This window comes from Haematobia irritans, chromosome 4, assembly GCF_050003625.1.
Source record: "Haematobia irritans isolate KBUSLIRL chromosome 4, ASM5000362v1, whole genome shotgun sequence".
NCBI classification, from domain to species: Eukaryota; Metazoa; Arthropoda; class Insecta; order Diptera; family Muscidae; genus Haematobia; species Haematobia irritans.
This window is the reverse complement of record NC_134400.1, coordinates 132,822,943-132,834,978: the sequence shown is the minus strand read 5'-3', so window position 1 is coordinate 132,834,978 and position 12,036 is coordinate 132,822,943. Positions and strand designations below refer to the sequence as shown.

General features: G+C 35.5%; 1 protein-coding gene across 1 annotated transcript in view; it reads left to right on the top strand.

The window, feature by feature from the left end:
* The window catches only part of LOC142233294 (type 1 phosphatidylinositol 4,5-bisphosphate 4-phosphatase), a 32,801-nt gene extending 23,852 nt beyond the window's left edge, over positions 1–8,949 (top strand). Inside the window, exon 5 of the mRNA XM_075304174.1 lies at positions 8,753–8,949. Within this exon, the coding sequence (XP_075160289.1) occupies positions 8,753–8,869 (117 nt within the window). The 3' untranslated portion in view covers positions 8,870–8,949. The remainder of the gene's footprint in view (positions 1–8,752) is intronic.
* The last annotated feature ends 3,087 nt before the right edge of the window (positions 8,950–12,036 follow it).

The window sequence follows — 12,036 nt, the reverse complement described above, 5'->3', positions numbered from 1 at the left end:
CCAAAAATTCTGCTTCTGATATCCTCATATCTCTGCCTGCGTACATGTAACGGGTCTCTAGAGGAAACTTTACATTCCGGTGTGGGCTTGGAACTTTCAAAACCATTCCTCTTTAAAATCTTTATTCCAGGTGAGCCTGATTCAGCAGATGTATCTGTATCTACGTTTCGGTTCGATGCATGAGTCATAGGTCTAGTTGGCAGATAATCTTTGATCCTTGAAAATTCAATATCGGCTGGAGTTAATGTTGGTTTGGGGCTGTCAGATTTCGCGAACGATTCTCCACCCCTGCTCGAGTACCGTTCGGGTTCTTGTTTCCCTGACACGAAGGACATTTAGGCGTAACGGTGTTTTCGTAACCACACTTGAAACAGAATAACCTAATTCGCTCCGACGGACAGTCCATAAATGTGTGTCCATCTTCTTTACAATTCCAACAAATCAACTTCCTTTCCTTACCCAACGCATCAACTTCTAAGTTATCTGGTATTACTGAAGAATCAAGATCAATTTCATTTAACTGTCTGTGAGGATAACGAGGAGTATTGAGGTTACGCTGATGGTTCAACATATTTTCCGCTCTCCGAGCCTCAGCTCTAAAATGGTCCAAGCCGTAAGGTCTAACTGCGAAAAGAAGGTGCATCATCGCTGGCTTTAGGTTATTCCGCATTATCTCGACTAAATCCAGTTCATTAATTGGATGACGTTGTTGATTCCTCAAGTGTAAAACTGCACTACAAAATTCGTCGAAAGACTCATTGTTCAACTGTTCCCTTTCCAAAATCTTCCTCTGAACATCAAAATCACTTTCAAAACGGTGAAAATTACGAATCAAGGCATCCCGAACACTACTCCAATCCTGCAAATCCCTGTTCATCCTTCTATAATCCCAAAACCACTCCAGAGCAGAACCACACAGAAAATGATGAAAATTACGCAGTACTTCAGACCATGGACAATTGTAATCCGAACGAAGAGTCTCCACTCTAAAGACAAAATCTTCAACACTAGGCGTTTTCGTAGTCCCGTCAAACTTAAGGCCCCATTTGTCTATCCGGCGACTATTCCCAGATAACTCCGTATGCCAAGACTGTTCATGACCAAAACGATTCCTATCTCCATAATTGTTCCCTAACTCTATTCTACACTGACGATCTATCGGCGGTTGATGGGAAACGGAATTATAAAAATCATGTTGCCTTACTGAAGCATGTGAATAGTTGTTCGATATCATGTGTTGTTGATTTGTGACATCATTACCGACATTTGGGTTCATAGTAGCATTGTTTGATTTAGTATTACTGATCCTGGTGTTTTGTGAACGATGAACCAACGGTGGTGGTATACTGGTGTTCGGCAACGATACAGGACTAACGTCATGATTGGTTGGATAATTTATATTCGATTGTTCGTAATTTTGACCAGCTGGGCGAGAATTTATGTTTGTGTTTCGTTGAGGATGTCTAACCGGGCGCGTTTCTTCTCGAATATTCGTAAAATTTTCCGAAGAATTCGATCCCAAATCGTTGCTGGAGTTATACTGCTGGGAGAGGCTCGTTATAGTAGCATGAACTATTGATGGAATCAAATTCTCTACCGCTTTAACTAACGCAACCTGTCTCAGACCTTCCATAGCGATATCCACTTCACTCGGTTGCGTACCATGCTGCCCTCCTCCTTGTCGATTCTGATGAAAACTCTGTATAATCGTCCGCGCAGTTTCACTCGTAAAATCATCTGTCTCCACCGATGTATTCGGGCTTAAATTAATTTGGCTTTGCTCGTTGAATCCATGTAAATCTGAACCGGGTGACATTGTGTTGTTATTAACCATGGGAGTCGATATTGGCTGACTTGCCGACGACGATGTCTCCGTAGTGAAGGTTGATGAAGTAGACGTTGCTACCGCAGTGGTAGTTGGATTTGTCTCAGACATGTTCAACCGAGCTCTATTCCGAGTTATCATTCCCTTATCGCTCCAGGGCCAACAACTTGACTGGCTGATCAACCAACAACTCTTTCCCAATGTACACGGTGTAATAAAACGCAGCTCAAAACAATGCGTTTCGCTCGAGTCAAAATCAAAAAGTCGTAATCGGGTGTAATTATTCTTTGTCAAATCCGAGTAAAAACAGAAAGAAACAACTCCCAATGAGTGTAACTATCTCCTGACCAATCCGGAAAAATCAGTCACCTGAGAAAATGAAGACCTGGGCTAGGCTCACCGGGTCTGTTAACCCACTTCTAAAGTTCTACAAAAGTAAGTCCAAAACGGGCGAGAGCTTATAGTCAGTCGGAATTTTCTCAAAGCGTTCTCGAGGTTCACTTCGGAATACCTCGCACTAGAGTAGAGCAACTAGTACTAGATATGACGGAAAATCGACAACCCGACTATAATCTAACCCCCGGAATATGAAGTGGTTGCAAAAAAAAATAAGAAAACCCGAAAAGAATTTTATGACATAAAGTTCAAAGTAATTTTCAGGCTAACAAAAACAATGTATATCTGAAAAGAATTTTATGATATAAATTTTAAGATAAATCAAATCTGAAACGAATCTTGTCGCACCAAAATGCTAAAGTAACTTGGTGATAGAAATAAATGCTTTCATATGGTTGTGCGGTATCGGTTTTGGCTGGTGAATCGAAGGTAAAAAAAAGTTAACGAATTGTCGGTTTGGTCCCAATGTGTCCTACGGAGAGAAACTAATGACTATCTGACGGTGAAATAGAAGAAGGTCCCAAATTGTTAGCCTTTGAAGAATGCAACATGAACAGACAATAACTATCATCCAAGGACTACTCAACTAGGCTAACGATGAATGATATTAAACAGTCGCGATTAGTTTGCCTATACTTTAGACCGCTAAGACTTACTGCACTATCAACTCACCTCATTTCTAAATCTTGTTGCTGCAAACTGGCACTAACTGCCAACTTTGGACTCACAAGTATGATTAGCTGGGCACTAGACATGTTTCCCTTCAATTCCCCGTAGAGTACAGATACTTTCTCACTGCCTGACAACTCAACACAATGTGACCGAAACTTTCCCCGAAGATATGACCAAGTCATTGTCGGATAACCTGACTAAACTCTGTTTTATTTCACTAAAAAAATATTTGATACCAAATGTCATACTTCAAGAAAAACGGGTCCATAGGCCCCACCGTTGGGCGCCATGTATTATTTTATTAACTGTCACGTTTCTGTCCCTGCTGGCCTCCTACTGGGTATGCTACACTGGCTACTTGTTGTTGAGTGTGCGGCTAAGGCTCGTCGGGCATGGGCGGGTGTTCGTTGCATCCCAGCAGAGTCACTGTCGTTAATAAAAAAATCCAAATGAACCAGTGTGTGCCAATAATAAAGAAAAACGGGGCTATAAATCGTCGACAATCCACAGTGAAATCGTGTAGGTAAAAAAATTGTGAAGTTAGTTCACCACCAACCTATCCATGGTAACCCTGTAGCCTTTCATTGGGTTACCCCATATGCCTATGTTCACCACAACCGCAACCGATACCTACCTGACCTGTTTACACCACCATGTTAAGTTCGTAATGAAAATCGGAGATTTCACTTAAAATCATTGTACAAATTCAATTTTATTTCAATATGGTATTTAATACTTCGGTTTACTTATCAGGATTACAATATTTTGAGTCTACACCAAATAAATTCAATGGTAACCATTACAGTTTGAATAGTTTACGAAACTTTGGTTCTCGTGTTAAACATCACCGGTGCAATGATCAAATAAAAGAATAAATAAAAAAAACCTCAAAATGAGTACCCCTATATAGCGCTATATTAAGAGAGACGAGGTTCAAACTAATTTCGAATGAACTAATGTTTCGTTTACAGTAATCATAATTGGCTTACCGAAAATCTTCGGTCAGTTATGTAAATCGCAAAAAAATTAAAGCTAAAAAAAAATTTGAAATAATCGTTTTTACACTGAAACAGTAAATATTATCATACTAATGGAAATAATAGATTTGAATCTAAATATATTGAATTAAATGAAATAGATTAAAAAAAGTTGAAATTAATTGATGCAGTTAAAGCATTAACCGAATTACTGACAAGAAATGAGGCCAATTACGCGAGCACGCTTTTAGGCCTCTACTGAATCCAACCAATGAAAAATCTAGATAGACAGGTTAACGAAATCTATAATGTATTATTTTTGTTTTTTTTTTTGTTTTGTTTATTTATTTGTGTGATTCTGTACGTTGAATGGAAGCTGTAATTATGGCTGTCACTTTGGTTATAGGACTTAGCCCGATAACCACTTTAACTGGATCAATTAATTTCTTGACGGTGCCCAATAAAAATTTACTATCTATACAAACAGCGATAAAAGCTTCGCAAAAATTAATAGGTCAAATAATATTATTCAGCCATCGTTGTCACTAATTCATTAGAAATATGACTCTCTTTTTCTCTTTACTATTTCCTTACAGTGTAGGAATATTTCAAAACAATTTCTTTGAAATAACACCCATTCGTCGACGCCTACTGTATGAATTCCACAATACTTGGATTTAGATTTGAAATGGGCTTGAATACAAATGTTAAATTATTGTCAAGGGAATTTGAAAAAAACTTGTGGCATTCCAGTAAGATTGTAAATTCTGGTCACTAATCGCGAGAACAGTAAAAGTGACACCTATTTGAAACTTCAATTGACTTATTTTTCAAGCACTACTTACAGCCTTTCTGATATGTCGATCAAGATGGAGATAAAAGTCATTCGACTTACTGTTGCTGGCTTTCTCTGTTTTTGTTCTGACGCTGGTAAATGTTGCCTTTCTGCTTTGTGCTGCTAGCGGATGATGGCTTGCCGTTGTGCCGCTGATGAATCTTGCTAATGCCGCTTATGATTGTCCTGAGGAAGTCTGGTGGTTGGTTTTCTATGTAGCTGATTGAAGTTGCCTTGTCTTTATTGCGCCACTGATGGTTGTTGGCTTACTGTTACTGCCTACTGCGGATGTTTCTATGGTCACTGGTGGATGTTGTCTCGACGTTATTACGCCGCTGATGTTTGTAACTGAGCTGAAGGTACTTGTGTTGTGTCACTGGTGGATGTTGTGTCGACGTTATTACGCCGCTGATGTTTGTAACTGAGCTGAAGGTACTTGTGTTGTGTCACTGTCGGCCTGTGGTGGCTGTATTTTTGCCGATGGTCCCTATTTGCTTTCTGTTATTATCGATATCGAATGTTGTTGTGCCCGTGATGATTATTGCCTTACTGTTATTGCAGCTCACGTTTGTAGATGTGCCGATGTTGGGTGTTGACTGGCCTTTTTTCTCTGGATGGATGAAGTTGCCGGGTGGATTGCTGTTTTCGTGCCACTGAATCACATGCAGTTTGTTATTGTCGGCAAATTTCCCTTTTAAGATTTTCACGAAGGTGGTAGCCACTTATAACGACTTGCTTCTTCCTTCAGGGACACTAACAAACCATTCCGAAGCTTGACACTATTGGTAAAATTCAAAATAAGTCTTGTTCCTCTTGGTATGTCGCAAAAATAACCACTTACTTGGCTTCCCCGTAGCACGGGCTCCCATTTGGTTTTGTTTAGGAACTTTTATGCCTACGAAATTACACGATGAGGCTGGATTACCAAACACATGTTTTCCAATTGGAATTTTATTTTTCATTTAATTTAACTTTACAATGCACAACTCCATCCACATTCGTCCACCGGAAACGTAAAAAAGAACGAAGTCGACCATTTTGGCACATTGGCATTTTCTCCTTCGATCAGTTGCGAACTGCACCTAACTTCACTGTCAATTTGGCAAAGTTGCATTTCACAGCCCTGTCATGCAAATTAGTGGCTGACGTCATCAATTATAATCGGTGACGTGCTGCACAACACTGACACAGTACAGATATGTCTATGGAATCAAACGTTTTGAGAGCTGTTCTAATTTCAAAAGTAACTTATATGGCGTTGACTTCTCCCAACTCTTGAAAATAAGAACTTTAATCCTCCTGCACAAAATTGTTTATACAAAAGAGCCTATATATCTGCACAGCAAATTACGATTCGGAAGAACAAACAGAAGAATGTTGATTATACCACAACAGTACCAACTCTTAGTGTCTGAATGGCATTTCTTTAATACTGCTACCCGTCTTTGGAACTCATTACCTCCATCAATCCAATTCATTGGCGACGCTAATACCTTTAAAAAATCAATTTTTAACTATTTTTCAAACTTATCGTAGCTTTTTATTGTCTTTTTTGAGTTTTTAAATTTAACTTTGTTTTTTTTTTTTTTTTTTATTTATTCTTTTTTAATTTTTATTTTTAATGTTTAATTCTTGTTTTTATTATTATAAATATTATTTTTTTTGTTTTTACTTTCATTTATTTACTTTTTCGGTTTTTGCCCATAAATTTTGTATCAATTGTTTTATTTTAATTAAATATTTATTTTGTCTGTTATTATTATTTTTATAATTATTTTTTATTTTTTATTCCTTGTTTATTATCACCTTGTTAACTAGCATTCAACTTGACTCACATACTGTAATTATAAGATTATTAATATCTTGTTGTATGTGAAACTTGAAAATTCAATAAATTCAAATTCAAATCAACTTCTTAATCAATTTAAAACTTGAAATCAGTTAAAAAATTAATTGCTTTCTTTGGCACTTTCAGTTATTTTGTTAATTAGTTAATTGATTTTTTTCGCAAAACTCAATTTTTTCCATAATTTGTTGTACTACTACCCAGCAAAAAAATTTGGAAGTTCTTCCGAAGGCACCACTTTAAAAGCACTTCCAGAGGATGCACTCCCAATGATGTTCTTTATTTTAACTGCCCAGGAAGTTCTTTTCATTCAATTTTGTATAACATGCTTTTTTCATATTTTTAATGGGCAATTTTAACTTTTTTTGTTTTAAATAGGTTAAAAACAGAGTAAGAATTCATAAAATGGTACAAACCATTTAAATTTTGTTGGAAAAAAGCTAAATCCAATCTGAAACAATTGTGAATTTTTGAAAATATTTGTGGTCAAACGTTTCATACAAGCGTTAGGATCCATTAAAAATTATAAAAAATTATAAAAATTATTTATTTTACAAAATATCACAGAATTTTGTAATTTACATCAAAAACAGTGAATTCGGATCACACCTAAAGAAGTGATGCAAATTCAGTGCAACGGCTGTTGAAATGGAGGACTTCCGTCCTATGACAAGCCCATGTTAAATTCATCGCTTCTGCGTCAATTATGCACCACTTCCGGACCCAAAAAAACATTTTCATTACATTTTTGGCGACGCTTTTTTTGCAGTTGTAGTTAACGTGTTAATAAAATAGAATAAATTATGGTACCAATAGGTATAATTATTCACATAATCGAGCACTTACATAAAAAATCAAAAAGAATATGTAATGTAACGGTAATTCTGAAAATTTTTCCGTTAAGAAATTTTTATCACAAATATTTCATAATAATTGTGTTTAATGACATTATCATATTATGTTTTAAATAAATGCTTTCTTATACCTCATTCACATTACACTTCCAAAATGCGCTTAAACTAAATTTCAAATGCCATTTGCCTTATAAAAAAAGAGACTTAAAATCCACTTTTAGTCGATTTTGAACCTTATGTGAATTGGCTATTGGATATATTATAACGTAATTCACGAATCCAACTCCCTTAAACAACCAACATTTATTTCTATTTTAAGTGTGAAATTAATTTGTATCTTATTTAGATTATTTATTAGATTTTTTGTTTATTTATACAATATTCGTTTCTATTCAAGTAGTTCTCCTATTACAGCATCACTCGCCATATTTTGATCCATTGTAATCGGCGATAGAAATAAATATTTTCGAGATTTAGTTGCCTGAGACAATAAGTGGCTATTTTGCAAGCTTTGGTGTATCTAGGAATAAGTCATTACATATTTGGTGATTATATGCTTTAAATGCACTACTTATTTTATGACCGAAAGTATGCCTAGGGAGAAGTACTTTCCTTCTAGGACATGCGTATGTAAATGTAATCCGAAGCGATTCCATTTAATAAGTGGTTATTAATTTTTAAACAGGCTTACCTACAAGATTACCGGGTAATGAGAGTTTTTGCTGGGTATGGCAACGAGGCTATAAATATTTTTATAGTGTACATAAATTGAAATTCAATGACTCGAACTATGAGAAAACTCAGTTTAAAGTGCGTGCCTCGCGACTTCCCGTTTGTCCAAAATCCACGACTACTCTCCTAATAGTGTTTGGAGATGATAAATCATTATTAAAATTCAGTTTTTCCGCCTGTATGTGAGAAAGGTTGAAACATGATCATCATTCACTCTTGAGTTCAATTTCGACAGATAAGTTTAGTCAGTATATTGGAATCTGAGAGTATCTTGAAACTAAATTCTTGCGATTTGCCATTCCGAATATCGGAACATGTCGGATAGTTGAATAAAGAGGTGATCACCGATATTGAGGTTGCTTCACTCAAAATGCTGTAATTCATAAAGTAATAATCCGACATCTCACAAATTTATATCCGCGACTTTTAATGTTAAGTCAGCCATTAAGGTTTTTTTTTGTTAACTCATTTTTACAACCAAGCCGAAATGGCCATATACGGTTACAGGGATACTCAAAATAAAGAATTACATTAAATTTACTTAAAAAAATGATAAAAATAATAATTTTTTAATTCTTTCTTATAATATCACGGCTTTATTTTGATATTTTCCAGGACCATCCGGCCGTTTATGTGGCATACATTGGAATAATTTTGGCTGGAGCTTTCTTGTGTGGACGTTCACTTTATTATTTCCGTTTGAAAGTAAGCCACGTCGATGGGCCCATGTAAGAACGTATATTTAAAAACCAGCTTTTTTATAGCAAAGCATTCCTTTTGATATTAAACGAAAGCTAACCTAATGAAAAAAACACACACAACACATAACATCTACAATAAAAGAAATAAAAGCAAAATGTTTTTCTACACTACATTTGTAACAAAATAGCAACAGTAAATTATAAAAAAAGAAGAAGAACATAAATCAGGAAAAGTTACGTAAAAATCGGACAGACACAACCAACAATATACAGTTAGTTTCCTTACAAACATAGACATATAATTTGAAATATTAAAAAAATGAATAGTATTTTGTATGTTGGCGTAATATAAGAAATTTACTTCCCCAACAAACAATCCAATCAGCAGAATTGTAAATCATAACACCTTTAAGCTGATGATGATTTAAGATGGTGGTTGGTGATGATGATGATGGATTCATTGATATTAGATCATAAAGCCATAGATGTATGTACGTTTTCTAAAATACATATACACACATATATATAATAAAAATATACAAATACTTCTTAAGAAATGTTAAAGAAAGGAAAATTTCCTAAATAAAAATGAATAGAAAATCATAAATTGACAAAACTCTGATAGATCGAGACACAAACGAAGTTTATGTGCTAATTAAATGAACCAAAACATACACAGAAGGAAATGGAATTTGTTTGCATGTGCTATATCTTAGTTCAAAGTTCTTTCGATGCTACTTTGCGAATGTGCGATACTACTGTGCGATATGTAATTCAATGAAGGACATCTCTTTTTTCTACTTCCGAACTTTAATATTTGTTCTTCTGTTCTATACCACCAACAACAATGATGAATATACACAAATGTTTTCTGTATAATGTATTTCCTAGCTATCAAATTAATTTATAATTTCTTTAAATTTTTACCAAATATATTGGTGTTAATTGTTTTGAAAAAATTTCTTGCGTTTTTTTTCCTAAATTAGTATTTGTTAAAACACCCCTTTTGGAATTGATAACAATTTTATATTCTCTCATACATATTTGTTTATCGTTTATATATATATATATTTTTTTTAATTTTAGCATATATCTATATATAATATACAGAAAATACATTTATCAATATTTATATGTACGTTATTATTTTTTGTAGTCTTTTTTTATATACTTATTTCTTTGGCTCTCAGATTAAGGAAGGAAATTTGAACACATGTACTATCTCAACCCTCGATTTTATTTTATTCTTTTTCTCGCTCGAACAAAATAAACAAAACATTAAAGAATATCAATATTCAAAAAAGTATATTTATATTTAAATTGATTCTTATAATTACGATACCATTTATTGTAAATAAAAACGTAAATAAATAAGTTGAAAATCCCTACAAAATGAATTTGTTTTAATTCTCTTTGGGTGGGTTGTTGTTTAAGCAAAAAATTAGAATTTATTCCAGTTCCCAAATAATCGTGATTTTGATTTTGACACAAGCACAAGAGAACCTAGGCAAATAGTAAGGCCTTTTAACAGGTTGGCTGATAAGTCCCCGGTCTAACAAAGAAAAACACATTTTTTTTGTCAAAATTCGTTTTTATTATTCAACATAGTTCCCTTCAAGAGCCATACAACGATTATAACGACCTTCCAATTTTTTGATACCATTTTGGTAGTACTCCTTCGGTTGTGCCTCAAAATAGGCCCCAGTTTTGGCGATCACCTCTTCATTGCAGCCAAATTTTTTCCCTGCGAGCATCCTTTTGAGGTCTGAGAACAAGAAAAAGTCGCTGGGGGCCAGATATGGAGAATACGGTGGGTGGGGAAGCAATTCGAAGCCCAATTCTTGAATTTTTGCCATCGTTCTCAATGACTTGTGGCACGGTGCGTTGTCTTGGTGGAACAACACTTTTTTCTTCTTCATATGGGGCCGTTTTGCCACGATTTCGACTTTCAAACGCTCCAATAACGCCATATAATAGTCACTGTTGATGGTTTTTCCCTTCTCAAGATAATCAAAAAAAAAAAATTATTCCATGCGCATCCCAAAAAACAGAGGCCATTACTTTGCCAGCGGCCTTTTGAGTCTTACCACGCTTCGGAGACGGTTCACCGGTCACTGTCCACTCAGCCGACTGTTGATTGGACTCAGGAGTGTAGTGATGGAGCCATGTTTCATCCATTGTCACATATCGACCGAAAAACTCGGGTGTATTACGAGTTAACAGCTGCAAACACCGCTCAGAATCATCAACACGTTGTTGTTTTTGGTCAAATGTGAGCTCGCGCGGCACCCATTTTGCACAGAGCTTCCACATATCCAAATATTGGTGAATGGTATGACCAACACGTTCCTTTGATATCTTTAAGGCCTCTGCTATCTCGTTCAACTTCATTTTACGGCCATTCAAAATCATTTTGTGGATTTTTTTATGTTTTCGTCGGTAACCACCTCTTTCGGGCGTCCAATGCGTTCACTGTCATCCGTGCTCATTTCACCACGCTTGAATTTTGCATACCAATCAATTATTGTTGATTTCCCTGGGGCAGAGTCCGGAAACTCATTATGAAGCCAAGTTTTTGCTTCCACCGTATTTTTTCCCCTTCAGAAAACAATATTTTATCAAAACACGAAATTCCTTTTTTTTCCTTTTTTTCACAATAACAAAAGTTGCTTCACATAAGACGCTCTATCTCACTAACTAATTGACTTACAGACGTCAAATTTTGACACGAATCATTTGAAGGTTGGTACTATATAAAAATAATATGCATTTAATACTAGCGACGCCATCTATGTATCAGACCGGGGACTTATCAGCCAACATGCTAATTTAAATTTCGCGCGCAAATCCATTCATCGTAATTGCCAATGGTGTCTGTGCCAAATGTCACATCAAAGTAACCAAAGCAAAAACTGGGAAGTAGTTGAACCATACCCCCATGCAATACCGTTTGCTTGGGAGTAATGAATTACTATCACGTAATTAGAGAACTAACCTCCAAACTTCAACGATCATTTCAGTTCAACAAATACATTCCATTCAATTTTGTGTGCGGAATGAAATTTCTTGTGCGGGAACGTTCAGCTTGTTGCTGAACGCTTGCCTTCGACAATAATTGTATGCCGTCAGCAAGTATTTTTTATTGGCACAAATTATTCAAAAAGGGTCGATAACGCGGAACAAATGATCAACCGGCTG